The sequence below is a fragment of the Chelonoidis abingdonii genome, chromosome 11 (assembly GCF_003597395.2).
Source record: "Chelonoidis abingdonii isolate Lonesome George chromosome 11, CheloAbing_2.0, whole genome shotgun sequence".
Classification (NCBI taxonomy): Eukaryota; Metazoa; Chordata; order Testudines; family Testudinidae; genus Chelonoidis; species Chelonoidis abingdonii.
The window spans coordinates 23,991,629-24,008,200 of NC_133779.1; the positions used below are offsets into that span (position 1 = coordinate 23,991,629).

The 16,572-nt window shown below is 46.3% G+C and overlaps 3 protein-coding genes across 6 annotated transcripts in view; 2 read left to right on the top strand and 1 right to left on the bottom strand.

Moving 5' to 3' along the window:
• LOC116821730 (uncharacterized) overlaps positions 1–4,782 on the top strand; it is a 9,810-nt gene extending 5,028 nt beyond the window's left edge. Inside the window, exons 2-4 of the mRNA XM_075070443.1 lie at positions 1,155–1,268; positions 1,619–2,592; positions 2,667–4,782. Of these exons, the coding sequence (XP_074926544.1) occupies positions 1,155–1,268; positions 1,619–2,592; positions 2,667–2,720 (1,142 nt within the window). The 3' untranslated portion in view covers positions 2,721–4,782. The remainder of the gene's footprint in view (positions 1–1,154; positions 1,269–1,618; positions 2,593–2,666) is intronic.
• Positions 1–16,572, bottom strand: part of LOC116816480 (uncharacterized) — a 560,774-nt gene that overhangs the window by 236,112 nt on the left and 308,090 nt on the right. The gene's annotated exons all lie outside the window — the stretch shown is intronic.
• Positions 1–16,572, top strand: part of LOC116821735 (uncharacterized) — a 310,474-nt gene that overhangs the window by 25,635 nt on the left and 268,267 nt on the right. The gene's annotated exons all lie outside the window — the stretch shown is intronic.

The following is a 16,572-nucleotide window of genomic DNA, read 5'->3' on the forward strand; positions in this document are numbered from 1 at the left end:
TCCAGATCATTAATGAAGATGTTGAACAAAACCAGCCCCAGGACTGACCCCGGGGCACTCCGCTTGACACTGGCTGCCAACTAGACATTGAGCCGTTGATCTCTACCTGTTTAGCTCGATGATCTAGCCAGCTTTCTATCCACCTTATAGTCCATTTATCCAATCCATACTTTTTTAACTTGCTGGCAAGAATACTATGGGAGACCGTATCAAAAGTCCTCCCTCTTCCAGCTCCAGGCAACAGCTGACTGCTCTGTGTCTGCTTCTTGCTTTTTATATGGCCCTTCTGGCTCCTGGTTGGCTGATCTTGCAGCCCCTGTGATTGGCTACTTCTCCTACAGCCACTCTAGGCTGCCTGGAGGACTTCTCCTCTTCTCTTTTCTGGGGTGGGATGAGGCAGGGCCACAAGGCTTCCAGCAGGGGCCTCTGGACTTACTCCACCCTGTCACACACGTATACAATGATGAATTTTGCCATCGTAACTGGTGATTTCAACCGCCATAGCATTCAGTGGGACTGTACGGAGAATGCTGCTGATGGAATCTTGGTTGAGACATGGGCGGTTGTTCAATAGCTGAACCTAATTTGTGACCCAAAGGTACTTACTGCTTTTAATAGTGGCGGTTGAAGCATGGGTATAATAACCCTGATCCTAGTGCGATATGAGTTGATATATTTAGCAAATTGGTGTTAGACTCAGTTCTAAGATCACAACACCAATCTATTTGAATTGAGGTAATCAATGCCATCTTTCCCGTCACTGTTCTGTTCCAACATCGCTTCAACTTCAGTAAAGCAAATTCACTCTTCAATGAGTGCCTGAATTTTTGGCAGAACTTGATAGAATCCTTAGATGTGTGATTAAGGTTAAGATTTTGTCCTGATTATTTGTAGTGAAAATCATGGGAACTGTGACCTGTCTGTGGCTTTTACTAAAAATAATGGCCAGTATCTGACTGTGCATTTTCCCAGCAGACATGGGGATAGTTAAATCCCTCATTAAGCAGAGTATCCTACACATTTGAGAACCGAGATAGTTGGCCCCAGGCTATTACTGCTTTAAAATAGTCTGGAGTTAAAATAATAGAACATTTTATTGTGACAAATGTCCTATGAACTCACCTGATCTCACTTGTTTTCTTTCCTCTGAGCAGAGTTTCCAGTTTCCAAATTTGATGTGATCTCCCAGCTGGAACGAGGAGAAAAGCCAGCGGTGCCAGATGTCCAGGGCTCAGATGAAAGAGAGATCTGGAGGGATGCCTACCCAGGTGAGGAATCATTTAAATCAGCTCAAAAAATGAAGGAAACAGCTGGGATTCCCTACAAAGACCCTTGTTAGCTCTCTGAGTTCAGGATTGTTCCCAGCAGGAGTCATATGGTCATAGCCGATATCACTCATGGCTTCCATCCCATAATGACAGACCCCTGGTCGTACTTCCCAGCTTGACCTCCCACCCCAGATGGGTTGTGGAAACAGATTTTGATGCCCTCTTCTCTCCTGTGTGGGGAAGAATTTGGTGGGATTCTGATCTTGATTTTTTTCTGACAGTGTAGCATTTATTTTGGTTTGCTCTCTCCTTTACCATCCCTATTTCTGAGGTTTCTCCCTCTATCCCAGCAGGTTATGGGGTGTTGAATGAGAATGAGGAGCAGAATCCTCAGCAGCAAGATGCTGAGCACGTGGAAGCACATGCAGGATTATCACAAAGATCCAAAGGGAATGTGCAGGGAAGAGCCTGTGAGAGTGAGCACAGGCCAGAGAGAGAGCAGGGAAAGAAGACAGGGGAGAAAATGAGTAAATCCATTAATTATCAGGAAACTCAGAAGGAAACCACAGCCCAGAAGAGAATCCTCACAGGAGAGCAAAGCAACACGTGCACTGAGTGTGGGAAAAATTTCAGTAGCCGCTCACACCTTGTAGAACATCAGAGAATTCACACAGGGGAGAGACCCTACGAGTGCTGTGAGTGTGGAAAAAGCTTCACGCGGAGCTCTACCCTTGTGAGGCATGAGAGGGTCCACACAGGAGAGAGACCCTATGAATGTTGTGACTGTGGGAAAACCTTCAGTCAGAGTTCATCCCTTATTACACATCAGAGGACCCATACAGGAGAGAGACCCTACCAATGCCATGAGTGCAGGAAAAGCTTTGCTCGGATCTCAACCCTTGTTATGCATCAGAGCACCCACACAGGAGAGAGACCCTATGAATGCTGTGAGTGTGGGAAAAGCTTCAGTCAGAGTTCATCCCTTATTGCACATCAGAGGATCCACACAGGAGAGAGACCCTATGAATGCCATGAGTGCAGGAAAAACTTCAGTAGTCGCTCAGGGCTTTTTGACCATAAGAGAATCCACAGAGGGGAGAGACCTTATGAATGCCGTGAGTGTAGGAAAACCTTCACTCGGCGCTCACACCTTATTACACATCAGAGAATCCACACAGGAGAGCGCCCCTATGAGTGCTGTGAGTGTGGGAAAAACTTCTCTCAGATCTCAGCCCTTATCAGACATCAAAGAATTCACACAGGAGAGAGACCTTATGGATGCTGTGAGTGTGGGAAAAACTTCTCTCAGAGCTCAGCCCTTACTGCACATCAGAGAATCCACACAGGAGAGATCCCCTAGAGATGCTCCGTGTGGGAAAAGCTTCCATCAGAGCTCAGTCTTATCATCACAGAATCCACATGGGGGATAAACACAATAAAAACCTTATCTAGAGCTGACCAAAAAAAATTCTTTAATACTTTTGTTAATTCCCACATAGTGGCCTTTCAGGCTATTTGAATCATTTACATTACCATGGTCTCTCCAATCTCTTTTTGCCTCCCGAGGTCCCTTTCTTTCCTACAGATCCATAACTTTGTGTGGAAGTTATGTCCAAGCACAAGATGGTTTGGGAAATTATTAAAACGATTCCTCTTAATCTAAAATGCTGGCTTCCTAGAGATACCCTCACCTGCTCACTTAGTTCTGCAGTAAAGGATCTGCCAGATGAATGCCAGACGAATCCATCTTTATTGCTAGCAGTTAGACACCGTATTGAATATTCTTGGAAAAATGTGACCCGCTTTCTCCTGTGGCACTAAGTATATAAAAATATAGACTGTTCTTGTAGTGGAAAACTTTTATATCAACTACATAAGCAAGAGAAGTGCCAAAAAAAGAGGATAGCTATTTAGCAATTTTGTCATATATTCTCTCGAACTTGGGAGGTGATGGAATCTCCATCCTCAGAGGTTTTTACGGCCCGACTTGACAAAACCTTGGCTGGGATGATTTAGTTGGTGTTGGTCCTGCTTTGAGCAGGGGATTGGACTAGATAACCTCTTGAGCTCTCTTCCAATCCTAATGTTCTATGATTCTGTGAGTTAATGGGCCATGTTAAGGCAGTGCTGAAAGAGAGCAGAGTTAATGTGTATGTGCAACCTTCATTGTGGCTTTCCTTGTTTTCACATGTTTGAGTTTTGCTGAAGTTGAGGTTTGCAAGGGGTTGACATCCTCCCAGACAACCATAATTGTGTTGATGAAGGTTTTTGTCCTTTAATTAATACCAGAGCAAAGGCCCTGGCTGCCCACTAGATATTAATGAGTGTGCAAAGTCAACACCAGGACTAAATGCTTAGGAATAAAATAATGATTATCTCTGTGGGCCACCACTCCTTTAAACCAATCAAGCCCCAATAAAAGCTTGGAAGGGGACATTGAAAAATGCATAAGAATTTTTTCTATGTCCGAAGAACAGAGCTCTAGGCTTTACTTTGGAATTCATTAACCATTAGCCATGCACCCTTTCATTTACAAACACTGCCCATTGCTGAGATCTCCCAGGGCTTTTAAATTTAACACCCAAGGACTTGATGACCTCTTTTTATTTCCAAAATTTCAACTCAGCACCTTTGTCTCCATGTCCTGTGGTGGCCTCACGTAGCTATGTGGTCTCTTGCAGTGTATGTGCTTGCTGCAAGGCACAGACCAGTAAATCCTTTGGACACCTGCAACCACTTAAGACTCCACCAGGTCCCTGGACAACCATCACTTTAGATTTTGTAGTTAAAGTATCCAAGTCCAATGGGTTCATGATAGTAGTGAACCACTGCATAAAGATTGGATAGTTCATTCCCTGCACTGGTTTACCATACACCCTCCTCTGCCTACCATGCTTAGATGAATAGTTAAGTAGAAAGAACCAACAAGATCCTGGAACAGTATGTTCAGTGCTACATAAACTTCCACCAATGCATCTAGTCTGCAACCTCAGGGAGACCTTGTGTATAGTAATGTAGAACACAGTTCTACATGGCAAAGTCCTTTTATTTCAAACAATCAGTTCCACCTTTGGTTCTACCTGGAATTACCGGCAACTTCCCAAAATGCAGCAGCCCTGGACTGGATTCAACACAAACATCAAACCTGAGATGGCATAAAAGTTCACCTGGAGGACACGAAGAAGATCTACAAACAATATGCAACCTATTAAAGAGAAGAGGGCCCTACCATTATGTTAGACCAGAAGGAACGGCTCTCCATGAAAAACCTACACAGGAACAGGCCAACTCATCAATTGGATTGGCAGTTCTTTGGGCCCTACCAAGTAAGCTGGAAAATTCACTGTCACCTTTGAATTCAACTTACCTCATTTCCTCTGCATAATCCTAGTTTTCCATTAAACACTTCTGAAACCCTACATTCAAGACCCATTCCTTCATCATTCACAATCCCTCTTCCCCCTCCCCCCCCAATGATGCATACATTGTTCATAAGCTGCTTGATACCAGAATCAGAATGGGAGAGCTACGGGAAAGTGTGATAACTGCATTTGAGTTGAGTCCTGCAGCTGGACTGGCTGCCTGCAGTGTATGCAGCCCTACTGGTTGATCTCCAGGCCCAACTATGTGTTCCCACCTGCAGTTTTATGCTTTAAGCATAAGAGAGGAGGACTTACCGCACAGACCAATTTGGCAGGGGTAAAGAGCAGGACTGCAAGACTACCCATATGGATGACTCGGGGCTGCTAGAGGCTAGTGGGGGAAAACTTCACTTGTGTGTACGGCTGCAAAAAAGCCTCAGAGTGCTGGAGGGAAAAGGGACAACATGTGGGCTAGGGCGGAGTCAAGAAAGATCCACGCGTCCTATGGATTTTCCTGCACTTTTGCATGCCTGGCTTCTATTCCACACCAATTTGTTTCACTTCTTCGTAAATCTGGGCAGTTCAATTGGTTGAACCCAAAACATTTAATCTGAAGGTCTGGGATTCAAACTCGGGGATTTTTTTCAATGTGCTTTGTGCAATGGGAGCTAAAGGCATCTCTGGAGAATCCTTCTTGAGTTTAAGTTTCTCCTAAAGCCATCTAGAATCCTAGGATGAGACCTTTGGTCCACAGGACTCAAGGGACAACGTCCTTATTTTCCCATAACTCTAGGAATCTGGAGAAAAAAATACCTCTGTGAGTGTTACAAAGCGGTGTGGGCTGAGCCCTTCAGGAAAGAGCAAGGCAGGAGATGGAGGCATTGAGAAAGTAAGGAATAAACTTGTCCCTAGAAAGTGGCCCCATCAGAAGTCTCCACAGTAAAGCATAGCAGATGCTGGTCCCATAGTATAAGGGTCAGTGTTCAGGGCTTGGAAACATGATCGGAGTGTAACTCTCAGTTGAATGTTGTATCTGTCTGCCTTGAAATAATGAGAGCTCAGGGGGTTATATCATACTTTCCCAAATGATGGACAAGCCTGGGTTTTGCCTGTCAGCTACTGAGACTTAAGCATGAGAGGGAACAATAGCTCCCAAAGGCTGGCCATGAGTAGACTCCTGTGGGAAGGGGTACGAGCTGGATTTCCACTGAGCTCTGCACCTCAGCTGGAAGACAGGCCTTGCAGGCAACCTTATTGTTTGACCTACTGAGCCAAAGTCACTTTCGCAGTGTTGCCATTGGTGGTGTTAGTCTTTCCTCAGGAATGATGAAGGGGGGGTCTAAGGGAGGGAGGTTTAACACTCATCCCATTTGGTCAGGGACGAAGAACAGGGCTGCGAAAGTTTCACAGCTTGTTGAGCTGGGCCTTCTAGAGTTTGGGGATGGGTGGACTTGACTTGTGTGTGGGGCAATTGGGAGCAGTTGAGTTTCATTTTCAGGCTCTGGTATTGCTTCCTGCAGGTTTTTGATATGCACGCAGGGAGCTGAGTGTGTGCTGTCTATGCAGGATTGTCCCAGATACCGTACAATGATAGAGATTTCATCTTCCTTTTGTTTTTTGGTGTGTTTTATATTTCCACTGGCATCTCCGTATGTGGTTTGGTTTGGTTTTGCTTTGCTTTGTATAACAGTGTTTTCTACCAGATCTGATGCTTTCCTAACCAAAGAAGAAGGCCAGAGGGCATTGAGTGGAGGAGTAGGCTGGGTCTGGTCTGTTAAGAGAGTCAGAGTAGCAGTTTTTTCATAGTCTTTCCCCCCTCTCTTTTTCCTGACTACACCAACTCAGCCAGTTGGCACCTAAGTCTGACTAGCTCAGTGTGTAGAGGATCAGACTTTTAATCTGAAGGTCCAGGGTTCAAGTCCCTGGTCACGCAGAGAGAGCTTCTCCAAGATCTTCAGAAGGGATGTCCTGCTTCATGTTACTCTTCTTTTCAGGACTGGCCTTTCCTAAGAAGGGCCCTTTACTGCCTGGGACTGAAGGGGCATCCTCCTCACATGTCCACTGGCCTTGCTGTCTAGAGGAATAAAGACCTCTGGGCCTGGAGCAAAGCACTATGTGCTGACTTGTTGACCAAATGCAGGGCTGGCTAGAGAACCCTTGAAAGAGAGATGCAAACAATTGTCCTGAGAATGTCCTCCCCAATGGAACAGTTTGAGGGGTTTCCTGTTATTCCGTGGTGTAAGGGCCAGCATTTAGCGCTTTGAATCTTGCAATTCAAATTCAAGTCTCGGTGGGACCTTGGTATCCCTTGCTTGCCACCTATCCTTGGTGTGTGTTTCAGTCTCATTACTGTCTGTGATTTCATTTTGCTTTGTATACTTGTGTTTTCTATTAGACCTGATATTTTAATAAACAAAAAGCAGAAAGGAAGCCGGGTCTAGGGCTGCGAAGAGAGAGAGCGCAGCATGTTCAGTGTATTGTTTTCCACTCTCTTTTTCTTGACTACTTTCTCTTCTGCACCATCTTGCTGCTCTTGCTTGTGAGCCTGGCTAGCTCGTTGAGCCTAAGACCTTTCATCTGAGGGTCTAGGGTTCGAGTTCTTGGTCAGACAGCAAGCTATGCTCCAGGAGTTTCAAAAGGGTCTTTTCAGAGTGCGCCTTGATATCCCTTTTTTCCTCTTCAGTACATGGCCTTTGTTAAGAAGGGCCCTGTAGTGCATGGGACTGAAGAGGCAACTTCTTGACTTGCCCACTGGCTTTGCAGGGCTGGAGGAAGAAAGACCTCTGGACCCGAAATTATTTCATCATCAGCGTTTGGTGCTCACCCAGTGCTTGGCTTTCCTTTGAGGGAGCTGTGAGGAGGGCGGGGCTCAGGGCCCCCCCTCGGAGAGGGGTGAATCATAGAATATCAGGGTTGGAAGGGACCTCAGGAGGTACCTAGTCCAACCCCCTGCTCAAAGCAGGACCAACCCCAACTAAATCAGGTGCAGGTGTTGGGGCTGCTGGCCGGGATCTGGAGGACTGTGACAGGTCTGTGAGAGGAGTGGAGTTGGAGAAGGAGTACATGGCTGCAGTGCCTGGGGGAGGCCTGTGCCTCTCCCAGGCAGAAGGTATTTGTGCGTTGCCAGTTCCCGGGAGGCTTGGGTCCCACCCAGCACTAGAGACCTGGGGGAGGAGAGAGTGGAATTGGTGAAACTGGGGAGTGGAGCGCCAGGAGCCATTTACCCCGCCTTGGGGCACTTGTGAGGACTGAGCTCTTTTTGGGTGCGGGTAGTGGTGAGACCCCAGAAGATGGGGAGCAACAGTATGGGCTCATTCACCCAGCTCCTCTTATGGGGGGAAGCACTGACCTAGTGGTGAGCACCGTATCTGTTGGCAGCCTCGCAGTATCCTTGGACCTGACATGAGACGGGGCCACTTGCAGGTGACCGAGCAGGGTAAGCCTCATAAGCAACAGATGTCAGAGGTCAGGGCCCTGAGACGGCTGAACTGGAAGGCAGGAGAACAGAGCAGAGTTCCAGATTGATGCCAGCTGTGGGGTTCCAACCAGAAGGTCCCCCGCCAGCCAAGAGGAAATCCTACATAGCAGCAGCCTCTCTTTCAGTAACAACTGTGTTTGACAGTGGCGATTGCAGGACTGCAGCCCTCTGTCTCCTTGCAGCAGCAGCATCCTGTAGCTGGACTATGGTACACAGGGGTTTCAAGTGGGTGCCTCACGTGGGATTTTGTAGTGGGCATGTTGCTGCGCCGCTCCTTGGGCTTTATCCCTCGGCAGCTGGGGTCAGTGATTCACCTGCCAGACAGTGGGGAATTTGATGTTAGTTTCCATTCAGTCAAGGAGTCCGAGTGGTTCTGGGAGAAGTTTGGGGAGGAAGCCCCCATGGAGCAGAGGTGGGAGGGATTAGTTGCCATCCCCTTTTTCAAGCCTGCATTGAAGACAGTGACCATATTTTTCCGCACAGCTGTGGTACGGGAGGAGGATGTTTGCACCTGGCTGGAGTGTTATGCTCAGGTGCTCCAGGCCCTGGATAGGGTGTATGACAAATTTGGGGTTTAGATGGGTGAATTTCAGAGGACAGTTGAGCTTCTGAGGGATAAGTATGAATAATTCAGGCATTGGTATTGTGTTCAGGCATTGGTACTGGTTCCTTAAGGTTTCTGGTATGCACACAGGGACCTTAGCGGGTTGGCCCGGATACCATGCACTGCTAGAGATTACATTTTCCTTTTTTTTTCTGTATTTCCAACAGCAGTTCTGTCTGTGATTTCATTTTCCTTTGTATAATCGTGTTTTCTCCTGGATCTGATATTTTAATAAACAGAAAACAAAAAGCAAAATGCCTCAGGGGGCTGGAAGGAGGAGCAGGCCAGGCTGCGAAGATAGAAGGAGCAGCAGGTTTTTTGTCTTGTTTCCAACTCTCCTTTTCTTAACTAGTTTCTCTTCTGCACCAGCTTGTTGCTTTTCCCTGTGAACCTGGCTCAGTTGGTAGAGCACCAGACTTTTAATCTTAGGACCTAGGGCACAAGTTTCTGCTCAAGTAGGGACCCTTTCCCCTTGTTGCATGCCCCACAAACTTCCAAAGTTATCTCTTTAGAACCCTTCTTGACATTACTTATTTTCTTCAGGCATTGGCCTTTCCTAGGAAGGGCCCTTTAAGTGAGTCGGACTGAAGGGGCAACTTCCTGACCTGCCTTCTAGCCTCACAGTCTGGAGGAAGAAAGGCCTAATGTCCTTATGCAAAGCACTCGGGCCCTGAATCTTCGGGAGTTGCTATTTCTCCTCGATAGCTGTTCATGGAAGTGGGAGCTGTCTCTCACTGCCTCTGCTTTTGCCTTTAAGTGAATTTGCTGACTTGGACGCAGGATTTGGGGAACGTTTGGAGCTTTTGCTCCTTACTGAGCGCTCTCTCCTGCAGCAGTGCAAGGTGTGCTCTACCCAGAGCCTGAAAGAGATCCACTTTCAGTGTTTGCTGCTCACTCAGCGCCTGACTTTTCTTGGGGGGAGTAGCTTTTAGGCTTGGGCTCAGATTGCCCCCCATCTGGTTACTCCTGCAGCTGTTGGGACAAGTTCCTGGAGCTGGAGGAGCAGAAGGTGTGTCCAATTGCGGTGGAGTTGAAGGAGCATGTTTCTGCAGTGCCTGGGGGTACTCCATGCCTTTCCCAGAAGTTAGGGTGAAGCTCAGTATTGCAGCCTCAGGTCACCAAGAGGAGAAGTATTTCCCTTCCCTTTAGATCCCTTCAAATCAGATCCACAATCTCAGCTAGCCCTCACCAGGATGAGCCAGATGGGGGCCCTGGCTATGCCTGGAAAGGACAGTAAATGTCTTTGCAAGTTCCACCCACTCATAAACACCCCCCAGTTCAGTGATTCCTCCCGCAGCCACATAGCCTTCACCCGCAATCCCCAAAAGCCTGCATGGGGGAGTTTCTTTTCCCTTCTAGTGCCTTGAGTGCTACAGGATTCAGCTGGCCCTTAGATTGCTGCCCACCTCAACTGCTCCCCTGTGAGAACCAGAGGTTAAATTGAGAGTGACCCAGTATGGGTCTGCGGCAGAGTGGGAGTCCATGGTGCTCACTGGAAGAATTTTGAGTGTATATCTTTCATACACTGAACTAATACAAAACTACTATAAACAACGCTCAGCTAACTAAGGGTTAAACAACGTTTCCAAGTTTGGGTCAAATCAATGGGTTAACAAGGATATTGCATTGGAACCAGGTCAGCAGTTTAGTCAAATCATCAGATTAATACAGCAGAAAATCCACCTTTCTAAATCCTAAACGGAGAATTGAAACCAACCAGTGCAATCCAGCTTGAGCTAATTGAATATGTCTGAATATTAATATATTACTGCATATTACTGAACCAAATTATTGCTTACTTTTAAGCCACAACCTCAGGGCCAATTAATGCTCCCTACTGCAACACCGAGATAAATCTTATTGAGCCTGTTATAAGTAGAAGGTTTAAAGGTCTTAATGAAGAATTTGTTTGATAGTTTATTTCTTTGAGTTCTACCAGTTGAGGAATGTGTACACACACACACACACGAAAGTCTGGGATATTAATGAAGACAAAAAATTGAAAAAGGAACCATAATTTACTAAATTAACAAGGGGTTAGAATTCTGCAGCTCTCTCACTTTTTGGATTCAAGTGGAATAGGAGCTGTAGCTGCACCGAAGGAAACAGGTGATTGTGTAGCTGGCCTGGTGCATCAGGATAGTGTGTTTTATCAGGTGCACAGAAACTAGTCAAGGCTGACGTAGATGTCATGAGTTCCTTCACCAAGGGGATCGGTCTCTCTTGGAAGGCTTGATGCCCTGAAAGGCAAAGGACGTCCACTTTTACCATGATCTTTATGGTTGTAAGTTCAGCCTTACCATGCCTTCTGGAAGGTCTCTTAGTAAATCAAGTGTGAAGTACACCTTGGATACAGACAACAAACCCTGATCCAGTTGACGTGTGGCCACCTTTTGGCCAATATCTGTTTGGAAAAGTGCTGCTTAACCCAGCAGCTTTCTTAAAATATCTATTGTTGCAAACCACTCACATTATGTATGGGTGAACCTCAAAGATCTCAAAAATGAAAGAAAAACAAAGCCAGTTTTGAGGAAGTTTCCATAACCAGGTTTTAAGGTTAAACAGTTGTGCTCTAACAACAGGCCTCCTCAGCATCCATACAAATAGTTATTTGAAACAAATTCTCGGAAAAGCTACTATTATTCATGTATCACTATCTTAAATTGAGACGTCTCCTGACCGATGTGACACCTTTGCTTTGCAAACAAAAGAACTGGGACACTCAGGCTCAGTCTACAGCGTTAAGTGGACATAAGGCAGCTTATGTTAACCTAGTAATGTCTTTCCTGCTGATGTCACTTGCCGACTGCGTTGACTTAAAACGCCACCTCCATGAGAGGCATAGTGCTTAAGTTGATATAGTTGGGTCAACGCAGCGCAGACACTGCGTTGCTTATGTCAACGGAAGTGGCCTCCAGGAGATGTCCCACAATGCCCCACAGTGACTGCTCTGGTCACCGTTTTGACCTCCGCTGCCCAGCAGCCAGGTACACAGGAATAAGCTCCTCCCCTGTTGAAGGACTGCAATTTTTTTGAATTTCCATTTCCTGTTTGCTCAGGTGAAGTGCTCACCTGGCAACTGCCCAGCTGAGCATGCCAGCTACTTGCTCCAAATATGTCCAACCTGTAGTACAGAGAAGGTGGTGGATCTCCTGCCTCTGTGGGAGAAGAGGCTGTGCAGGCATAGCTCTGATCAAGCCATAGAACTGTGGACATCTACAAGCAGATTGCTTGGGGCATGAGGGAGAAGGGCTACAACAGGTTACCGGAGCAGTGAACATCAAGGAGTTGCGGCAGGCATACCAGAAGGCAAGGAAGGCAAGCAGTCGCTGCATACATGCTGCTTTTACAAGGAGCTGCATGCTATCCTCTGCAGTGTGTCACTTCCCCTGAGCCCTGGAGATGTATTGGAGGAGTTGGAATCACAGATCACTGCAGGCAACCCTGAGGAGGAAGTTTTGGACAAGGAAGAAGAGATGAGAATGGGGGACAGGCGAGTGGGGGAATCCATTGTCGTGGCAAGCCAGGAGCTGTTTGTAACCCAGGAGCAGTCTGTCCGGTTGCAACACTCCAGCACAGCGAGCATGGTCCGGAGCAAGGAACCTCTGTGTAGACGAGAGGACTCATCCCTGCAGCGCCTCCTGCTGGTCTGTTCTGGGAATTAGCTCATTCCAGCTCCAGAGTGCCCTCTGCAGGCTGGTGGTCCACCTGTCCTCTGGCCCCCGTATCCCTCTGGACCCGGTACCCCTTTCACCTGGGGTGCTGCCCCCTGGCAGTACCCCACCAATCTGGGTCTCTCCTCCCTGGGAACCCCCAACCCACTATCCCCACTTTCCCTCAGTTTTGGCTACTGCCCAGTTTCCATCTAGCCCCCGTTCACTGGGGCAGACTGCAGTATCAGCCACTCATCATAGGCAAAGGGGTTTGGATTTGCTGCCTTTGCCTACCCCTGGGCTGCCCCCTGCAGCCCCCAGTACCAGTTGGCCTTATGCTAGGCCGCAGCCTGGGTCTTTCCAGGCAGGAGCTCCCCATCTCCTCAGCCTTTCCCCAGCCCTGCTCCACTCAGGTACCCTGTCTCTAGTTCCCTGCAGCCAAGCCCTTCTCCCTCTCCAGGCAGAGGGAGACTGGACTTCTGGCTCACTGCCTCTTATAGGGGCCAGCTGGGCCTGATTGGGACCTGGCCACGGCTGAGCCTGCTTTCCCTCAATCAGCCCAGGCTTCTTTTTATTTTCATTGGTAACAAGAATATATTCAAAGATCACAAAATCTTGTCATATCTGTTAAGTTTTCTTTTAATCCCCATTGCCAACAACTGAACCTTGGCTCAAGTTGTGGTTTGTCCCAGTGTAGGTGCCTCCCACATCTATGAGTTCATGTATCTCTGGATCTTCTGCCATGTGCGTTGGTGGAAGGGGTCTCCTACGTCGGAATGTTTGCATTATGAGGAAAAATACCTCTCTTGTCACACTTTAAATCTTTCAAAGTAGTAGGAAGTAGGGGAGAAGTGATACAAATGCAGAAAACACAAGAGAAAACTGTCTGGTCTACACTAAAGACATTTATCGGAATAACTATATTGCTCAGAGGTGTGAAAAATCCACACCGCTGAGCAACATAGGTACACTGCCCTACCCCGCTGTGTAGAGAGTGCTACCTCAGCAGGACGGCTTCTCCTGCCAACATAGCTACCGCCGCTTGCAGATCTCTCCCATTGGCTTAGAGCGTCTGTAACAGCAGTGCTTCAGCAGTGCAGCTACATTGCTGCAGCTGTGCCAACGTCCACTTTATTGTGTAGCCACAGCGACAGACACAAAACCATAGAATCAGGAGTCAATATTTGTGTATCCCGTGGTCTGAAACTGGAGCCCAATACATTCGTTGCCTGACTGGTCACCATCATTTCTACAGCCTGAAAGTCCTTCTTACCCATTCAGGCGGCCAGTTTGTGATCAATGGGGAAGGAATGTTCTATGAAGGACGTTCTTTCTTTGCCTCATGAAACTTTGGATTGAAATAGCAAAGGACAATTCTTCCCAATCTAACTGTGGCGTCCTTTGGGATTGTAATCAGTGCTACTGAACTAGGGAGTGGAGTTCCAAAACTAGTTTTACCTGGGCCATAGTTCACCACAGCTTCCTTTTCAGGGGTGAAAACCGACAACTATGTGCCTGTTATTTCTACTCAAGTTCTTGCCAAATCCTTGGCCTTGGTTAGAGTAAATTTTCACTTCTCCAGTGGAGAATCCTTTACCAAACCTAGGAGAATGTTAGCAGTGTAAGCGAGGAACGGGTTCCCCAAACATGCCCACTTTACTTCTTTAATTTGGTGGCACAAGTGTAAGTTAGCAAGTAGACAGGGCCAGTGCAAGGATATTTTGCTCCCTAAGTGAAGCTTCCACCTTGCACCCTCCCCCTAAAATAAATCACATACATTATGCACAATACACTGTCACAGAGTAATATGTTATAATTTAGAATTTGTGTCCGTGCTTTAAGTTTAGCCAATTTAGCAACAAGTTTCTCCAAGTCAATGCTGTGAGCAATGTCATGTTCTATTGACAAGATAGATAGCCCAACAAATCTTTGTTGCAACATTGATGTTCACATGTATGTTTTTATCAACTTGAGCTTCATGAAGCTTCGCTCACCAGTGGCCACAGAAACTGAGAGAGTCAAGAGGATGCGAAGAGCAATAACTGTATTAGGGACACTATCTGTCAGCTTATTTTCCCATATGAAGTTCAATACATCTTTCGGTGATGAACTCCTTAGGACTCTCTTGCAATAGCTTGCAATTCACTGCACAAGTCAAAGGCATCAATATCTTTGGATTCACCATGTTGCAAAGCTTTCTCCAGATTCAAGCAATGTTCCATAATTTGCTTTGGTGTTTTATTCTGCAAACTGTAAACATCATATATGAAGCCAAATACTGAACTAATTTGCTGCATCAATGTGAATCTTTCTTCAACCGAATGTATTGCTGTGTCAATGACTGCAAAGTAAAAGTTCACTTTGAATTTTTCTTTCGGATCATAAATAGGTTCATCATCTGCTTCATATGTGAACTGCTTCCTCTTCTTTCTAATACGGATTGGATCTGGTTCAAAAAGTGCCGGTACATCCAACTCCTCCGCAAGTTCACCTGCATCTACCAATGTTTTCTCAAAGGCTGCGTCACTTCTGCGGCCCACAAGAAACTTCTTAGTTTCTCCAAGTTGATTAATGGCATCACATATATCAAATTCTTTTGCCTGAAGTTGTTTGCTAGTTATGTTGATCTCAAACAATATGTCATACCACAAAACAAGAGAAACAAGAAACTTGAAACTAGAAATGGCTTTTGTAAGAGCCTTTGCATCAACTCGTGATGTATTGCCAGATGATCCTGTCAGAGTATTGTCTTCATAGATGTCTACCAGAGCATCATAGATGTCACCAAGCTGATAGCGAAGAGGTTTCAAGGCATCAATTCGACTTTCCCATCTTGTTTCACTCAATGGTTTAACTGTGAGATGAGATACGTGGCATGTTAGAACTTCCCAGCGATATGTAGAAGCTGAGAAATACACATACACATGTTGAACTAAATCAAAGAAGGCAGTTGCCTCCAAGCAACACTTTGCAGCATCATTAACAACCAAATTCAATGAATGTGCACTGCAAGGAACGAAAAAGGCTCGTGGATTAATATCCAAAATTCTTCGCTGGACACCATTTTCTTTCCCTTTCATATTGCTCCCATTGTCGTAGCCTTGACCACGCAAGTTTTCTATAGGCAGTGAACATCTCTTCTAACTGGTGAAGAATAGTTTCTGTCATACCAGCTCCAGTTGTCTCCGTAAGTGACACAAATCCCAAGAAGTGTTCCTTTATGCATACTGATTCAGTCTCATTTTCAGTCTCTGAAGTAGGCCTAACCACAAACCATGGCCATTTGTTCAATGTGGCCTGCATCTGGTGCACAATCTAGAATGATCGAAAAATATTTTGCAGCACGAGCAGATGCTAGGATTTTTTGTTTGATGGCATTGGATAGAAGCTGAATAAGCTCATTCTGTATGTCTTTACCCAGGTTATGTACATGCGTCTTCTGGTCCTTAATTCTGCAAAGATGCTCATCCATAAGCGAGTCAAACAAAGCTAGATATTCAACAAATCTGAGGAAATTCCCATTACCAGAAGTGTGTAGTTTTTCATGTGTTCCCTGAAAGACCAGGTTTTGCATACCAAGAACTCTGACCAAAGCGATCAGATGTTTTAGTATTTGCTGCCAATACTTTTCTTCTTGCTTAATCAAGCACAAATGTTCTTCAACAATTGTTCTCTTGTATTTCAGTCACAGTTCAAGTTCCTTCCATGTCTGAACAGGCGTCAAATGTTCACTGATTTTCTCGTGCCGTGAAAGAATTGCAGACATGTTTTTCCAATCCCTTGAACCTTTTTCAGAAAGAGATGATGTGCCAATAGTAAACAACTTGCCGCAGAAGCAAAAGACAGAATCACTTGATGTGGTATACTGCAGCCACTGACGGTGCATTTCTTCTCCATTAACAAGTCTACGTTTGTAATGAATTGTCAAGAATTTTCTTTGCTTATTATCTTCGGGAAAATCAAACTGGTAAACTTGTTCCGGCCCAAGTTCCACCATGTTCCCTAGGCCGAGCTGTGGGAAAGTGCTTACCTTGCCCAAAGCACGGGTGTCAGGGTTCTCTTTCTTCCTCCACTGGACTGCCACCCGAGGCTCTTTTGTTCTCCATGCCCCCCGCTGGGGCTGACCATGGAGGTTGAGCCAGGAGGTAGCCACCCGTTTCCTCACAAAGCCCTGCTGTCGCGTCCATCGCCAGGCTTGTGCCACGTG